General features: G+C 46.8%; 1 protein-coding gene and 1 long non-coding RNA gene across 3 annotated transcripts; one reads left to right on the top strand and one right to left on the bottom strand.

The window, feature by feature from the left end:
• Positions 1–2,159: 2,159 nt before the first annotated feature.
• On the top strand, positions 2,160–9,961 carry LOC102926566 (apolipoprotein L3-like). Of its 2 annotated transcripts, XM_042264668.2 has the most exons (4): positions 2,160–2,373; positions 5,207–5,313; positions 6,984–7,110; positions 7,642–9,961. In XM_042264668.2, the coding sequence occupies exons 2-4, from the start codon at positions 5,301–5,303 to the stop codon at positions 8,504–8,506; spliced, it is 1,005 nt and encodes a 334-aa protein (XP_042120602.1). In that variant the 5' UTR covers positions 2,160–2,373; positions 5,207–5,300; the 3' UTR covers positions 8,507–9,961. The 2 variants fall into 2 exon arrangements, with proteins under 2 accessions (XP_042120602.1, XP_042120604.1); XM_042264670.2 differs by lacking the exon at positions 5,207–5,313.
• Positions 4,960–15,884, bottom strand: LOC121824265 (uncharacterized). The gene is made up of 3 exons (XR_013046470.1): positions 13,682–15,884; positions 7,598–7,726; positions 4,960–5,241 (listed from the first exon to the last, which is right to left on the bottom strand). It is a non-coding gene; the product is annotated as an uncharacterized LOC121824265 (long non-coding RNA).
• Positions 15,885–16,386: the final 502 nt, after the last annotated feature.

Below are 16,386 nucleotides of genomic sequence, written 5' to 3'. Positions count from 1 at the left end.
GATGGCCGCTAAGCTGCAGGACATATGTGTGGAATGGAACCTTTCCTCATACAAGGCACAACTGGCCACTGAGGTCCAGCCATGCTTAAATCCCCTGCTGCATGGAGGAAAGCTGTGGTATTCCACAGCCATCCCACCTGAGGTTGTAGACACAAAATTTCTATCAGAGATGGGCTTTGCCTCCTCTAGTCTAGGGATTATAGGAGCCAATCAGGGAGCCAGGGAGTCTGCCATGTAAGATGCTGGGGTTTCTCAGAGGAACCTCTGGAATGGTCTGAGCTCAAAGCAGAAACGTGAAGAAGAATAATCCACATAGGCAGCTGTCTGAGCACTGTGCTGCCACACTCAGCAGCGCTGTCCTCGTCAACCAATGGCACTGGGATGCTCCGCTGAAGTGCAGGAGGGGTGGGGTGGGGTGTGCAAGGGCACTGGGGAGGCTTGCCAGAGCAGGAAGGGGCTGGCAGTGATCTGCGGAGGGCTCCACAGTTTGTGGTGGTGGGTCTTCCCTCCATGGAGAACCCACCAGAGATGGGTTGCCCAGAACAGAATTGGGAATGTTGAGCTGAGGTCATTCTTTGACTCAGCAAGATGGGTGGGGCAGTGGGTGGTACCCTCCAAAGGTCCATTGCAGGATGCTGATTGGACCAGGTCTGCCCAGGTGAGGCGTTCAGTTTCTATTTCCCAGCTAGGTCTATCAGCCCAGAGGCTGTTTCTCCTTATGACTCAGATGTGCACCTGTTGACAGAATCTACACAGATACACCCTCAGAGGGATGTGGCTGTTCTGGGTGTCCTCTGGGAAATGGAGGAACTGAAGGATGTGAATGGAGAGAACAGGGGTCCCAGAGTCCACACATCCTTGTGTCTTGACCAAGGGTATTGCCAAATGAACAGACGGTGGCAAATGTGGACTTGGGAGACACAAGGAACACAGAGACTGAACCATGACTCTCTCAGAGTGTGTGTCTATGGCAGGATCCACAGTGGAAACTGAGGCCCAGAAAAGAATGTCCTGTTCCACATACCAGAAGGAACTAAGTCAGTGGGTGTCCTGCCTACACCCCTGGCCTTAGCCATCCTCTCTGCAGTCTGGGTGCTGGGTGGGAAAGAGAGCCAGCCTGTGGAGAGGGAGGGCAAGGTACCCAGTCCTGTAAACAGCACCTTTGTGTAATTGAAAGATCCAAGGGCAGAGTCCAAGTAAAGGCAACCTATTTGTCTATACAAGCAAAGAATAGTCTAGAAACTTTACAATTGTTAAAAATCACATTTTCCCTCCAAGTCAGAATCAGTTGTGTGACACTGTGTACAGTACTTGCCCACTCAGAATCTCTCTTTTTCTCCTGATCAATAGATATAGGATCGGCGGCTCTGCTCATCCCTAGCACAGCACTGCTCTCATCACAGCCAGATAGATGTCTGGCACACATGCCACAGTTCTCAAGGGAAAGTGAATACCAAAAAACCTGAGCTTGTCTCTGATCCTGGAGATGCTCAGAGGGAAGAGGCCAGGCTCTGCATCCTGGATTCCAGAACCATCAAGGACTTGGAGTACAGAGGATGAAAATAATTTGAATTTTTTCCACTTGAACTAATTGAAACAACGTCCAGACACAGTGCACATAAACACAGGTGCACACATAGTTCCCTATCAGACAGAGCTCTAAGAAGCTGCATTTCACCGGGCGGTGGTAGCACACGCCTTTAATCCCAGCACTCAGGATGCAGAGCCAGGCAGATCTCTGTGAGTTCCAGGCCACCAAGTGAGTTCCAGGAAAGGCACAAAGCCATACAAGAAACGCTGTCTTGAAAAAAAAAATAGAAGAAGAAGCTGTATTTCAACCTTTATCCCACAGGTTTCCAAAGAGGTTTATTTTCTAACACTTCATTTCTGTGTCTGGGTGCCAGAGCACCCCTTGGCGTTGGGGGACTCTGGTTGAGTGGTGTGGTAGCTAATCTTGGTTGTCAACTTGACCACATCTGGAATTCAATTAAAACCAAATATGGGGCACGCCTGCGAGGGATTTTTGCTTAATTTGAAGTGAGAAGACCCGCTTCTAAGCCGGATCTTTGAGGTGGGAAGACATGCAATTAATACAGATCTTTTCAGGAGGGAAGCCCTGACTCTAATCTAGGCCACGCCTCCTGCTGGAAGCCCATATGAGAACACGGAAGAAGGAAGTTTTTGATCTTTGCCTTCTTGCTTTCACCTCGATAGCAGGTCCATTCCTTCCCTGGCATTAAAGCCTCCTTCTTCAGGATTCCAGCCTGTACTGAAGAGCAGCTGAGACATCCAGCCTTGTGGACTGAGCAGCTACTGGAGTCTTCAACCTTCTATTCATAGGCAGCCATTGTTGGACTAGCTGAACCACAGCCTGTGAGTCATTCTATAAATCCCCTTTCTGTATGTAGAGAGAGATTTATTCTGTAAGTTCTATTCCTCTAGAGAACCCTGACGAATGCAGAGGGTCACGTCTCTCCTTCCTCCACTTTGGCCTTACAGCTGCTCTGACTTGTACCTCAAAGCCCTGCTCAAGGTTGCCATGGACTCACTCTGCTGTCTGCCTGATGGACATGTGTGTGGCTGTGGCCCGACCTGGGCAAATTACAGTCCTGGGTGGGTGTTGTTGACTGTCCTATAAAACTCCACAACCTTCCACAGTTCAACAGCTACAAAGGGGGTGTGTACCCACAGCCAGATGAATGGGCCTCTTCCAGATGTTTAAATTCTTTGACCAGTAAGTTCATTAAAATGCATCTCTGTATTAGTATGATTTTTTGAACCTGTCAATGAAAGATGGATGAATTCATCACCCCTGTACGATAATGTTCCAAGTCTCTGTTAATGTTATGGAACAGAAAGGTTGCTGGCCCTGAGGAGCTGACCCTGGGTCTCACTTTGGGGACCAGACTTCAGAACACCTGTTACATCTCAGTCCATAGGTGGTCCTTTTTTTTTTTTTTTTTTTTTTTTTTTTGTCAGAGCTGAGGCCCGAACCCAGAGCCTTGCACTTGCTAGGCAAGCACTCTACCACTGAGCTAAATCCCAAACCCCGACCCATACGTCGTTCTTATAGTTTTTGAACTATTCTCTTTCTATCGCCTTTTAATTTCATGTGAATATGGGAAGGCTGGAACAGGGAGGTGGAGACAAACCTGGAATCCTCACACTTTTGTGGGACAGGCCTAAGATTAGGAGTTCATGGTTCTGCTATGCTACATAGTGAGTCTGAGGCCAGGCTGGACTAGGTGGATACTTTAAGGTTTGGGCAAGAACACTGAGTTACAAGGGCAGAGTGCAGTCCTGAGAGTGAGCCACCATTATCTTCAGCTCTCACCATATCAACAGGTCGTTCACTCTCATCCTGGTCAGGTCCCAGAAGGAGCTGATGCCTCCGACCCACACTGCTAAACATGTTTTCATTCCTTCCTCAGCTTCAGGCAATCTCAGTGCAGATTGTGTGTCTCTTTATGAAGTCTTCCCCACCCTAAATACTACTGAGGACTGGTCAGAGGAAGGAATGAGCATCCTCACACAGTGCCTGTGTTAGATGTTAACGCCCATTAACCCAGTTCTTCTACTTCTACAAACAGCATAAGGAAATAATCTCAAATGCGGGCACTAACAGGCAACAAGAACATTCTTTGCATTACACTTACATAATGATTAGGAACAGCACAAGGTCCAGGAGTCAGGGAGAAGAGCAGATGTCAAAGGCAGCACACAGCAGGACCAGGGCCAGGTAGGACTCCAGGTCCTGATAGGACAAGGAAATCACAGAAGCAAGGAGGGTGTGGTCCCTGGGAATCACAAAGGACTCCACGAACTTACTAAGATGAAGACCCAGTATTTGGCACAAGGCAGTGCTGTGGAAAGAGAAGAAGCATTTACAACATACACACACATACAATGATGCACACGTGTAATATAAAGAGGAGGGAATGCGGTTGTATTTTTAAGATAGTGGAGCTTTGGGGCTGGAGGGACAGCTCAGTGCTCTTCCAGGGTTCCTGCTTTCAATTCCCCAGCAACCCACATGGTGGCTCCCAACCATCTATAATGAGAACTGGTGCCCTCTTCTGGCCTGCAGACATACATGCAGGCAGAACACTGTGTACACAATAAATAAATAAATCTTTTTAAAAAAAAAATTAAGATACTGGAACTTAGTCTTCTGTAAGTGGGATGTGGATTAGCATGTCCCAGGTTCAAGTCCTCACTCTATCAACACTGAAAACTCAAACACATTAAATAAATATATGCCTTTTGAACTCCTTGAAGTCACAAGAGTCTCGACCTAATAGAGTATGTGCAAAGAATTCATTATGTATGAGTAAGGAGCCCAGAGCACCATGGACAGTACGTGGCATGATTTGGAATAGGAATGGCCCTGTAGGCTCATATATTTGATGCCTGCTCATTAGGGTGTGGTGCTACTTGAGAGTAATTAGCAAATAAGGTATTGGTGGAGAGGTTGTGGCCTTGATAGAGGAAGTGTGTCACTCGTGGTGGACCTTGAGGTTTCACAAGCTCAAGGCAGACCAGCGTCTCTCTCTTCCTGCTGCCTGCAGATCTGGATGTAGAATTCTCACCTGTAAAAACACCAGGTCTGCCTGCATGCCACCATGCTCCCAACATGAAGGTAAATAGGTTTAACCTCTGAAACTGTAAACAAGCCCCAAATAAATGCTTAATTTTAAGAGAGTTTCCCGGGCTATGGTGCTCACTCACAGCAGTAGAACGTGACTAAGACAGTAAGTGTAAGAAATGGGACCCAGGCGGTGGTGGCACATGCTTTTAATCGAAGTACTCAAGAGGCAGAGGTATGTGGATCTCTGTGAGTTCAAGGCCTGTCTGGTCTACAAGTGAGTTCCAGAACAGCAAGGGCTACACGGAAATCCCTGTGTCAAAAAACAAAAAACAAAAATTTTAAAAAAGAAAGAAAAAATACCATTAAAACAAACCTGGTTCCCACACCCAAGTGAATACCAGAACATTCCTCGCCATCTCTCATTCTGTGTTTAGAGTCTGTTGTTTCTCCACAGCTGTGTCCTCAGATGACACCTTCTCCATTGTCCCCAACAGGACAGGAGTCCTCCACCTTGGCTGGAGAGAGGTCAAGTTCTCTGGGGCCGTGGTAGTAATAATTGAATGATTTGCGGATCACCTGATCCCTGTTCACAGCACCTGTTCCCATTCTGTCCCACAGGTTGTTCTTCTTCCTGTACATGGACACCTGGTGAGCTGTCAGGAAAGAAAACCTGTCAGGATTCCCTGAGTGACACCAAGACCCAGCAGCTGCCATGGGCTCCCCAGGTAATCAGTCTTCTCTGCTCCTGCTCATGGCCTAGGACTGCCAGAACCACGCACCTGGAAACTCTCACCTTACATTACCTATCCCTTCAGGACCCAGTGTCCCATGCTGTTCTGAGAGTAACGTGGAGGCAGGCAAGGGCCTGCTGCATAGCAGGTCCTCCCTTGGGTGCCTCCTGTCCCTGGACCCCATTAATTCCTTGGGATCCAATCCCCATTGCAGGCTGAGTTAGGACACCCACCCTGAACTTCCAGGACTGGCGCTTGTTTACCAGGTGTGCCTACCTAAGGTGGGGCCTGATGGTTTCTCTCCTCATTTAAAAGAAAAGTCTGAAGTTGAAGCTGAAACCCAGGGGGACAAAAAAGAAAAAAAAAAACACAGAAACAAAAACAAAAACCAAAAGTGGCTCCTAACCAGTAACCACCCTATACCAAGGGACCACCCACCTCCCTGGAACCACCCTACACCAACCTGATCCATACCAATCTCTAAATCCTTTTGTTCCCGGTCTGCTCCTGGCAACAAATCACAGAGATCCACCTGCCTTAGCCTTACAAGGGCTGGGATTAAAGGCATGCACCACTGTGCTGCCTCCATTTTCTTTTTCAAATGCTTCTATTGGCTCTGTAGACCCTTCATTCATTCATCCACTAAAAGTTAGTTGTTAAAACTAGTGTTAGTCAGTGCTAGAAATGGCTCAGCCGTTGAGTGCACTGGCTGCTCTTCCAGAGGATCCGGGTTCAAATCTTAGCACCCACAAAGGCAGCTCACTGCTATCTGTGACCCCAGTTCCATGGATCTGACACCTTCAAACAGAAATACATGCAGACAAAACACCAATGCACAATTTTTTAAAAATTAAAGAGAACTAGTGTTACTCACTTTGATCATATTTTGATTAATGAGAATGGATTTGGTTTGCTTACAATGTTATAGGATTGGGTCCATCCTATCAGGGAAACAAGGTGGGCAGCTCACATCATGGCACACACACAAAAACAGACACAGCAGTAACAAGAAAAGGCCGGGCTGGAGAGATGGCTCAGAGTTTAAGAGCACTAACTGTTCTTCCAGAGGTCCTGAGTTCAATTCCCAGCACCCACATGGTGGCTCACAACCATCTGTAATGAGATCTGGCACCCTCTTCTGTGTACATAATAAAAAAAAAAATTTAAAAATTTAAAAAAAGAAAAGACCTCTTCTCTCACTGCCCAGCAATCCAACATCCACAATCCTCGGGAGCACTGTCTTCCTGGTGGGCAGAGGGAACCAGTACCCTGTGCTGGCCCATGAACTCTCTTATGTGTCTGGATTGAAGAACTGAGACAGGGAGAGAGAGAAAGGGAATAGGGGTAAGATAGAGAAGGAGGAAATAGTAAGGCGGGAGTTTCTTCCTCTTGCCATGAGGGCACCAACGCTATGGATTAGGGACCTCACTCATGACTTCACTTAATTTCAATTACTTTTCTATCTTAATGGCTCTGTGTGCAAATACAGTCACCTGGGTTACAAATGAGTTAAGGGACACAACTCAGCCCCTACCACTAGTGACACCAAAGTATACATTAAGGGACAGGTGCTCAGAAACACATTTTTTTAATCAGCATATTACAGATGCCATTCAAGTTCTAAAGCATGGTCCCCAACCATATTCCTTTTCCTTCCCATCTAGAGATGAAACACTTCATTAAGTATGTGGTTGAGTATCTTCTGGAAACATGGAGTACAGAAGACCTGCATCGCCTGCTGACTGAAGAGGAAGCCTGGAAACAGCTTGTGGCAGAAGCTGATTTGTCCAGGTCACCACCCTAGGGGAGGCTAGCAATGCCACCAGAGCCCATGACTGGTTGGCTTTTCCTGGGCAGGAATGCTCTACTCAGGAAGACCAAGTAACTGAGGTTCAGGGTGTCCATGCTCAGTAAATATTTCCTCAGTGCTGTTCACTACCAGGGTACAGCTTCTGGTTGAGGAGAGATGGCAGCCACAGGGGACAAGATTGTTCCTGCCATTGCTGGTCCTGTGATCATGACAACTTAGTTTATGACCTTGTGCTTTATTTGGAGACATTGAACTTCATTGTAAGAAAAATCAGAGGATGCATGTAGAGGGCTCACCATATGTCCATCATATAGTATGTGTTCAGCACATAGTAGATGGTAATTGAAAATTGATTTGTACAAAATGTTTTGATTTTCATTTGTGTGTGCCAGTGTGTGCACATGTGTGTGTGTGTGTGTGTGTGTGTGTGTGTGTGTGTGTGTACTTCTTGCACTTGAGTGAGCTTACCTTACAAACTGTCTTTCTCACTCACTTGTCCTCTCCTGTCACAGGGAAGAGGAGGTTTTCTTGCGTAAAGCTCTTGAAGAGATCATTGCAGATGATGATGTAGAAGATGAAGACAGTATCCAAAATGACCTGCAGGACAAGAAAAGGTTTTTGGAAGTTTATCCTCAGGTGAAACTGGAGCTTGAGCAGCAGATCGGGAAGCTGCGCGCCCTTGCAGACAAGATTGACAAGGTGCACAGGGACTGCACCATCACACAAGTGGTGGCCGGCTCCACCGGTGCTGTGTCCGGAGTCCTGACCATCCTTGGTCTCGCTCTGGCACCCGTGACAGCAGGACTCAGTCTGGGACTTTCAGCCACAGGCTTGGGGCTGGGGGCGGCAGCAGCTGTGACCAGTGTGTCCACAACCATTGTAGAAAAGGTCAGCACGGCGTCTGTGGAAGCTGAGGCCAGCCAGCTGGTGCCAACCAGCAAGGACCCAGGGAAGGTCATTAAAGAAATTTTGGAGGAGAGCGCCCCCAGGCTTTTTTCTGTATCCAAGAATTCCTTCCGGAACCTGGAAGTCATCAAGAAGAACATTGATGCCATCAAGCTGGCCAAAGCTAACACTCGCCTGGCATCTAATGCCAAGCGTCTCATGACCACAGGGAGGGTGTCAGCCCGAAACACTAGACAGGTGCAGAAAGCCTTTGGAGGCACAGCTCTGGCAATGTCCAAAGGAGCCCGGATCATGGGTGCAGCTACCGCAGGTCTCTTCCTGGTGCTGGATGTGATCAACCTTGTGCAAGACTCAAAGCATTTGTACGAGGGTGCGAAGACAGAGTCTGCTGCAAAGCTGCGGCAGCAGGCTCAGAACCTGAAGCAGAAGTTGCAGGAGCTCATCAGGGTCCATGACAGCCTGACAAAGTGACCACTTCTTCAATGCAGCTCAGAGGACTGGGGATGGGGGATGCTCTAGATACCTGATAGACCCTGTCTGTATCCCCTCTACAGCAATGTCACCATGGTGGAAGTGCCTGCTACAGGGGGAGGCCACATTAAGAGAAAGGAAGCCACAACACAGATGGGACAGGCCTGGGACCTCCCATAGACTCCACCTCTTAGATCCAGCAACCTCCCAACATCCCACATGAGGACCAAGTTCACAAGCTGGGGAGAAGATCCAAGGCTTGACTGAGCCACAGCATGGCTCCTCCTCAGTCATGCCCACCACACTGCTCCTAGCTGAGGCTCACCATCCTCAATGTCCTCTGAACTGCCAACTTTCCCACTACTTTCTAAATGTGTGCATAGAAACCTTCTCCTCCTTCCTACTTCTGCCTAATTCTCTGTTGTTGGTTTGTTTTCTAAATATTTCCCAATCTTCCAACCAGACTCTGCATATGAACCCCTGTTGTAGAATATTATTTTAAGATGTGTTACATTTGTTTATGCTGTGGAGCACTTACTTTAATAATGCCAAGATGTGCTGCATTCTTTTATGTTGCATTTGTTTAACTCTGTGAAGCTGTGTTACTTTGCCTGTCTAAAACATCTGATGGTCTAATTAAGAGCTGAACAGCCAATAGAAAGGCAGGAGAATGGATAGGCACATCTGGCAGGCAGAGAGAATAAATAGAAGGAGAAATCTGGAAGGAAAAAGGAAAGAGTGAGAGAAGAAGAAGAGGAGGATGCTATGGGCCAGCCACATAGCCACACAGCCACACAGCCACACAGCCACACAGCCATCCACGGAGTAAAAGTGAAAGTAAGATTGCAGAAGTAAAAAAGAAAAAAGCCCAGAGGCAAAAGGTAGACTGGATAATTTAAGGTAAGGAAAGCTGACTAGAAACAAGCCAAGCTAAAACCGGGCATTCATAACAAATACTAAGCCTCCATGTATGGTTTCTTTTCCAGCTGGGTGGCAGGCCTCCCAAAAAGGCCAAAGGAACAAAGACAACCAACAACAAACCCCATTTCTTTGTTCATAGTTTGGTCACGTGGAGTGATGTGTCTTTTGGTGAAATGCTCATAGAATAGAAAGGAAAGGATGTTGGGAATGTCATCTGCACGGTCATCACAGGTTCTTGGTCCTAGTGCCAGCCGTGGGTGCCACAGGAAGGAGAGGTGACAGGGTATGGCTGGTCATTTCTGCTCTCTGCTACCAGATTCTGGGGGAAATCACAAGGTTTAATTCCTATTGAAGTTTAAAATCTGCTGGAACTGGATGAGATCTGCTGAGATGCACATGAAGAGCTACACTTGCTCCATAGTATTTGAAGAGTAATTTGTGAACACTGACCTGGTCATGCTTTGTGTGTTTTCTGCAAATAATATCAAGGGTTTTCTGGATTTCTGACTATAGAAAGATGATAATTGTCTCCTGGTATTCATCAACTCCTCTTTTAAAAACTGTTTCCTTTCTTGTGGTTTAAAAAGAATATTTGAAATTTATTTATTTTATTTATGTAGACAAGTGTTTACCTGCATGTTTATGTGTTCACGAAGTCTATGAAGTGGCCAAAAAAGTCAGAAGTGGATATCAGATCTGATGGATCTTAGGTATAAGTGGTTGTGAACCATCGTGTAGGAGCTGGGAATTGAACTCAGGATCTCAACAAGAGCAACAGATGCTCTTAACCACTGAGCCATCTCTCCAACCCCAGAATATTTGAAATTTAGACAAGAAGCATTTCCTTCTCTTTGCTGCCCTCCCCTTCTGGCCGCAGATGCTCCCCTGAGGCTGCAACACCGAGTGGTGTCCCCTCCTCCCTTGCAGCTCCAGCGCCTTCCTCCCAAGTTCTCACCAATGGAGACTGACGGATGACCTGTGCATAGTCTAGGTCTTGTCCTCTAGAGGAACTTTCTTGTGTTCCAATGCCCCTCCTGTCCTTCCTGGACTGGAATGTCTGCCTAAGGGAAAGCTGGATGTGGACAGAACCATCTCCCTGGGATGCAGAGCAGGAACAGAACAGAGTCCTGGAAAAACTTAGGAAAGAAAGCTACCTGCGTCCTGAGCTGCCTAGCAACTTGCTCCTAGTGTCCAAGTTCATTGAGTCCTCTCTACTGTTGAGCCCATGTGCTGTGTTGGTGAACTCTGTGCCAGCTGCTCAGCATCTGTCCCTTAACTAACTCAAGAGCCATCACCAGAGCTCACCACACCCTTGACCTTGAACCCTGTACTCTTTCCTGACATGTCAGTCTGGCCCTTTGGGACATCAATTATTGAAGAGCCTGTCCCTTTGTCCTTGCACTCCTCCAGGCTCTCAGGCCTCTGGAAACCACTGCACCACAGCCCTTTGAATGAATGACCACTAGGTGTCCAGTGCTCAGTGTCCAGATAGATCCCTGCAGCCTTCCAGTCCAGGGCCACCTCACCTCCACAGTTCTGCCCACCTAGGAACAGACCTTCCTTTATGAAGGAGACAAACAAGCCATGGTGGCTGTGGGGGGAGGATAGAGATGGCCTGTTGTCACTTTTCATAGATACAGTGTTACTTTATGGGTGATGAAAGTATCCTAGTAGGAAGCAGAATATTTTCAAAAAAGAGAGACATATAATAAGAACTTAAAATGAATTTATGTGATGTAATAATGTGTTTCAGATTTTAAAAGTGCTCTTAACAAAAGAAAAGTCTGTAGAAGAAGACCAAGAAGTTCTCAGAGCTAACTAGAGACCCCTGAAAGGGACATGACAGATGGACAGAGTGAAGGAAGGACAGTGCAGAGGAGAAGCTGTGACCAGGTCTGTCCCTGCCGAACACAAGTGACAGGAAACAGGACTGTGACTTCAGCTGCTGCCTCTGGAGGGGTACTGCATTCAGATCAGGCTCTGAGGGTGTCCTGAGATGTGGGAAAGACTAGGAGGGTCCTCATGTTGAGCTATGATTCTCAGCCACAAAAAGGGTCAAATAATAGTGCCCACAGCATTGCAGATGGCGGTCAATAGCACATGCTTAGTCAAAACAGAGCCAAATGGAATGGGTTATAACATCCATGATTCCAGTTATAAAAATAAACTATTAAAATGAAAAATGATGGATAAAGTGTAGAGTTGGAGGGTTGCCTTGTGTATAGGGAAGGTGCAGGACCCTGAAAGATGAAAGGTGTCTTTGTGGTGATAGAAAATTCTTGACCTTGATGTGACAAGGGCTCTATGAACCCATGTCTGTGATGAATAATCAAGGACGACTGTGAACACATGGAAATGACACAGTCAGATCAGTGGAGTTGCAGTGTGTGCTGAGGTCAAGCTCATTGGGCAGGCATGGCAAAGGAAAGCAGTTCACCACATGGCAGCCAGGAAGAGACAAGGAGTGACAGGAAGGAGACACAGCCATGACAGCATTCAATGGCATGCTCCCACTGACCCATTATCTATCTCTATGTATACATCACTTTCTAGTAGAGTATTTAGAATTTTACTCATTCAGTAAATTAAACCATTTAAGCCAAATCCTTCTCCAAGCAATCTCTGCAAACTCAGACACAATCAAAGGCAAGTTCTATTAACATGCATACTGTCTCGCAGTTCAGTCAAGTGGACAATCACATTGACCATTCACACCTTGCCTTCTGCCTTGCTATTTCTCCATGGTAAGTTTGGTGCTATGCAAGGGGTTGGAAATGTAGAAGATTTGGTAAGAACCCTGACAAGTTTCAGGAGGGATTTGTAGTGTTGATCTTCTGCCCTCTGGTGGGTAGAGTGTGGTGGCCTTATTCCATTGCTTCCACATGAAACAAAAGGGAAGAATAAATAAATACAAAAAGGGAAGGAAGAGAAGTTGCTGTGGGCAGCGCTTACCCACAGAGTACCATGTACAGGGTGGGCAGTGATGCCATTCCAAAGAAAGACCTCAAGTGGGATTACAGTTGTGAGATCCTCAGGAAACAGATCCAAGTATCAATCACCTGCTTGGCTCGGGCAAAGAGCTGTGTGTAGTTCACTAGGGATTTGGGACAAATTCTGAAAGAGCATTTAGAGCAGTGTTTCTCAACCTATGGGTCAGGACCCCTTTGGAAAGTCAAACAACCCTTCCACAGGGGTTGTATATCAGATATCGTGCATATCAGATATTTACACTATAACTCAAAACAATAGCAAAATTACAGTCATGAAATAATGACATAATTTTAAGGTTGGGAGGGGTCACCACAACATGAGGAACTGTATTAAAGAGTTGCAGCATTAGGAAGGTTAAGAATCACAGGTTTAGTGTAAGGTTGAGACTCCAGCTATAATTCCCAAATGGACAGAAGCTCTTAGAAAATCTACAAATAGAGACCTCAAATCAGCTGGAGGGAGAGGCCTGACACCCATGGACTGCTTAACCAGCTCCGGACATCAAGAAATATCAGCAATCTGCAATAAAGATACCCAAATCCCATAGCCATCTGCTCCCTGAAGCCCTTCTAGCAGGGGAGTCTGTGTTAATTGCCTTTCATCACTGTGAATAAATCCCCAATAGAAACAGTTAAAAAGAAGGAAGGATTTATTTGTGTTTGTGGTTTCATCCGTTGTGATCTCTACTTGGCTGGACCATGGTTTCTTGGCCTTGAAAGGCATCACGGCAGACAGGGGTGTAGGACTGAGGCTGCTCACCTCACTGTAGCCAGTAAGCGGAGAAGGGAACTTGAAAAAGCTTGTCCACATCAGTGTGACTCTGAAGTCACAATTGCCTCGGTGACCCTTCCCCCAAGCAGCTAAGAATTCAGAGAAGACATGAACAGTGGTGGAGACATGCTGTTAGAAGAGAAGGAATGTGAGATCAAGTCTGTGCATCTGAGTGTTGGAGAGTTTGCATTTCTGTGTCCGAGCACAGCAAGGTCAATGCAGACAGTCAGTGACTCAAGGAGAAGACAGAAACTGGAGTCTGAAAGAAGGGGCAGAGTGGCCCAGAGAGTGGGGAGTGGGACTGAAACATGGTGGGTGTGAACAGGGAGGGCTGTACAGGAACAACCAATGAGAAAGCAGGAAACCTGGGGAGCTGAAAATGGGAGAAAGCCAGAGTGGGAGTTCTGGGCATGGAGAAATCATTGCACTTCACCACATCCCTCCCCACAAGACAATGCCCTGGGGTACCCAGTATCATCAGGACCGACTCACCCTTGTGCCTTCCAGGCAGAGACTTCGGGATGACAGTAGTGGTGCTGATGGTAGAGATGCTACTGATGCTGAGAATAGTGGGGAACACTACAGAGCAGATGGAGCTCTGGGCAAGTGTCCAGTCCTCCAAGGGCACAGGATGACCTGAAGACCCAATGCAATTAAAATGAATTTCCATATGCTTTGCTGAGACAGTGGTTGACTAAGGGATCAGGGAGGGGTGAAGCTAGATCTGAGTAAAAGGTAAAACAATTTATGGTGTGGTGACATAAACCAGTTTGGAGTCATGATGCTGTGGGCCTCATTTCCTCTCAAGAGGTGTTGGATAAGATAAAGTCTCAGACAGGGCTTGGTGGCACACACCTTTAATTTCAGCGCTTGGGAGGCAGAGGCAAGTGGATGTCTGTGAGTTCGAGTCCATCCTGGTCTGTAAGGCAAGTTCCAGAACAGTCAGGGCTGCACAAAGGAACCCTGTCTTGAAAAACAAAAAGCCAAAAACAAAAACAAACAAACAAACAAAAGGCCCACCAGGTATGGTCTTGTTGAAGAAGGAAGTGTGTCATTGGAAGTGGGCTTTATTTCTTGGTCACTCTCTGCTTCATGCTTATAGTTCAAGATTTGAGCCCTCAGCTTCTGCCACCATGCCTACTACATGCTGCCAGGCTTCCCCTCCATGACAAACTCTGGAACCGTAAGTCCAAATAAACTCTTCTCTTTTTGTTTGTTTGTTTGCTTGTTTGTTTTGTTTTGTTCTTCGAGACAGGGTTTCTCTGTGTAACTTTGGTGCCTGTCCTGGATCTCGCTCTGTAGCTCAGGCTGGCCTCAAACTCACAGAGATCCGCCTGCCTCTGCCTCCCGAGTGCTGGGATTAAGGTGTCAAATAAACTCTTCTTTAAGTTGCCTTGGTCATGGTGTTTTATCACAACAATAGAAAAATAGCTAATACAGAAACTATGGATAATGGGAGGCCAAGGGAAGCAGCAAGCCTGGAGGCCTGCCACATGGGTCACAGGGAAGGGTTTATATGCTGAGCAGGGTAACAGTGACATTCACCAGAGACAAATGTGTCTGCTTTGCCTCAGCTGACACCAAGGATACCAGGCATGTCTCTAACACCGACAGCACTGGGGTGCTTTGGAAATTCCCACATGTCACTACAATGACAGGGAGGCCATGCAGGGTTTCTCACAGATGCTCTTGATGATTGTGAGTCAAGACGGCTGCAGCCAAGCTGGATGGCCGCACTGACTCAGCCTCTGCTGTGTTGACTGGCTCCCCTGGGCACCCGACTTCCCCTCACCATGAACCTTTCTGTCAGCATGTTGTCAGGCAGCAAGTCTTTCACGTCCTTCCTATGCACTCACTGTCCCTCCACCCAGGCATTTCTTTCAGACTCTGTCACCTCAGGCCACCCTGGAACAGTGGGTGAAGCTCACTTATGTCTGGCTAGGGTGGACACAGGTACATTCCTTAGCCATCCGCTGAGCACAGCTGACTTTGCTTGGAGGACCCATGTTCAGGTGTGGGCAAGGGTCAACTGTAGAGGGACCAAGATAGACAGACAGACAGCAAGCATCCTCATCCAAGTTGCCTTCATATTCCTTCTCTGCTCCTGTAGAAGCCTCTAGAATGGTCTTTCTTGCTGTGTTCCTGCCCATGCACATTGTCCAGAAACAGATTGTCCCTTGAGAAGGTAGATTTGATTGATCAGATGTTTACCTCTCTGTGACGGCTTCCAGTACCCTTAATACAAACAGTCAGAATTTAACGATGTCTGAATGAGTAATTGGAATGAACCGCAATTAAGGCCAAAAGGTGTGTCTTAAACCCTGTGGCTTTCAATTTTAACTTCAACAGCTCATCTTCGGTCCATAAGCCTAAACAGGGCAGAATGTTACAATGTTTAAATGATCCTGGTCATACCTGAGCGGACATTTCTGAAAGGAATTCCTTAGGTTCTTCAGCAATAGGCTGCAGGTCCTGCTGTCCCTGAAAGAGTCAGTTTGAAGGGACAGTTGCAAAGCTTCTTCACTGGGAAATGGTAGTGGAGAAGACTGTGTCCTGTCCTGCCCTGCCCCTGGGGATAGTAACTCAGGGTGGCGTGATGCTTGTACCTCCTGCCTTAGACACCACATGGATGTCTTAGTTTATACTATGGCTGGCCTCTGGCCTCTTTCTGGTTTAAGGTATCTTTCCTATTGTTTTTGTCTTAAGAAAACATAGTTGGCATCTTTGCTTATGACCAAGAAAACTGATAGATACCAAGAGACAGAGGGTGGCTTTGTGTATTCAACAAAAATACTTTGGCTAAGGAGACTGCATCAGCATTTGAGCTTGAGGAATTCAGGAGCTCCCATCTTTGTTTTCCAAGACATATCACTGCTATAATGGTGGCCACACTGGAGCTATGAATCAATGTCCTGTGAATATCCCTACTCCTGTCCCTGTAAACCATGATGATGGCACCAACTGATGCTAATTTTTGACTTTGACATTTTGGTAGAGATGGAGAACCCAGTGGCCTCCACCTGACAGTCTTTCTGAAAGAACAGCTCTCCTCTCCCACCCATAGATCTGCTGGACTAGATGAAGCATCCGACTGGGGCACTTCACAGTCTGTAACATGCATGTTTGCATTTCATTCAGTAGGAAGGGACCTGCACTGTCCATGGTTCCTTCTGAGATGTCACTCAAACAGCTCAGGA

Source organism: Peromyscus maniculatus, chromosome 20 (assembly GCF_049852395.1).
Source record: "Peromyscus maniculatus bairdii isolate BWxNUB_F1_BW_parent chromosome 20, HU_Pman_BW_mat_3.1, whole genome shotgun sequence".
Taxonomy (NCBI): domain Eukaryota; kingdom Metazoa; phylum Chordata; class Mammalia; order Rodentia; family Cricetidae; genus Peromyscus; species Peromyscus maniculatus.
Note: the sequence above shows the minus strand (reverse complement) of the source record. Positions and strands in the feature narration are given on the sequence as shown.

Coding starts and splice junctions, on each gene's coding strand:
- LOC102926566 (XM_042264668.2), top strand. Junction 7,111..7,641: donor GCAGAAGCTGATTTGTCCAG/GTCACCACCCTA, acceptor CTCCTGTCACAG/GGAAGAGGAGGTTTTCTTGC.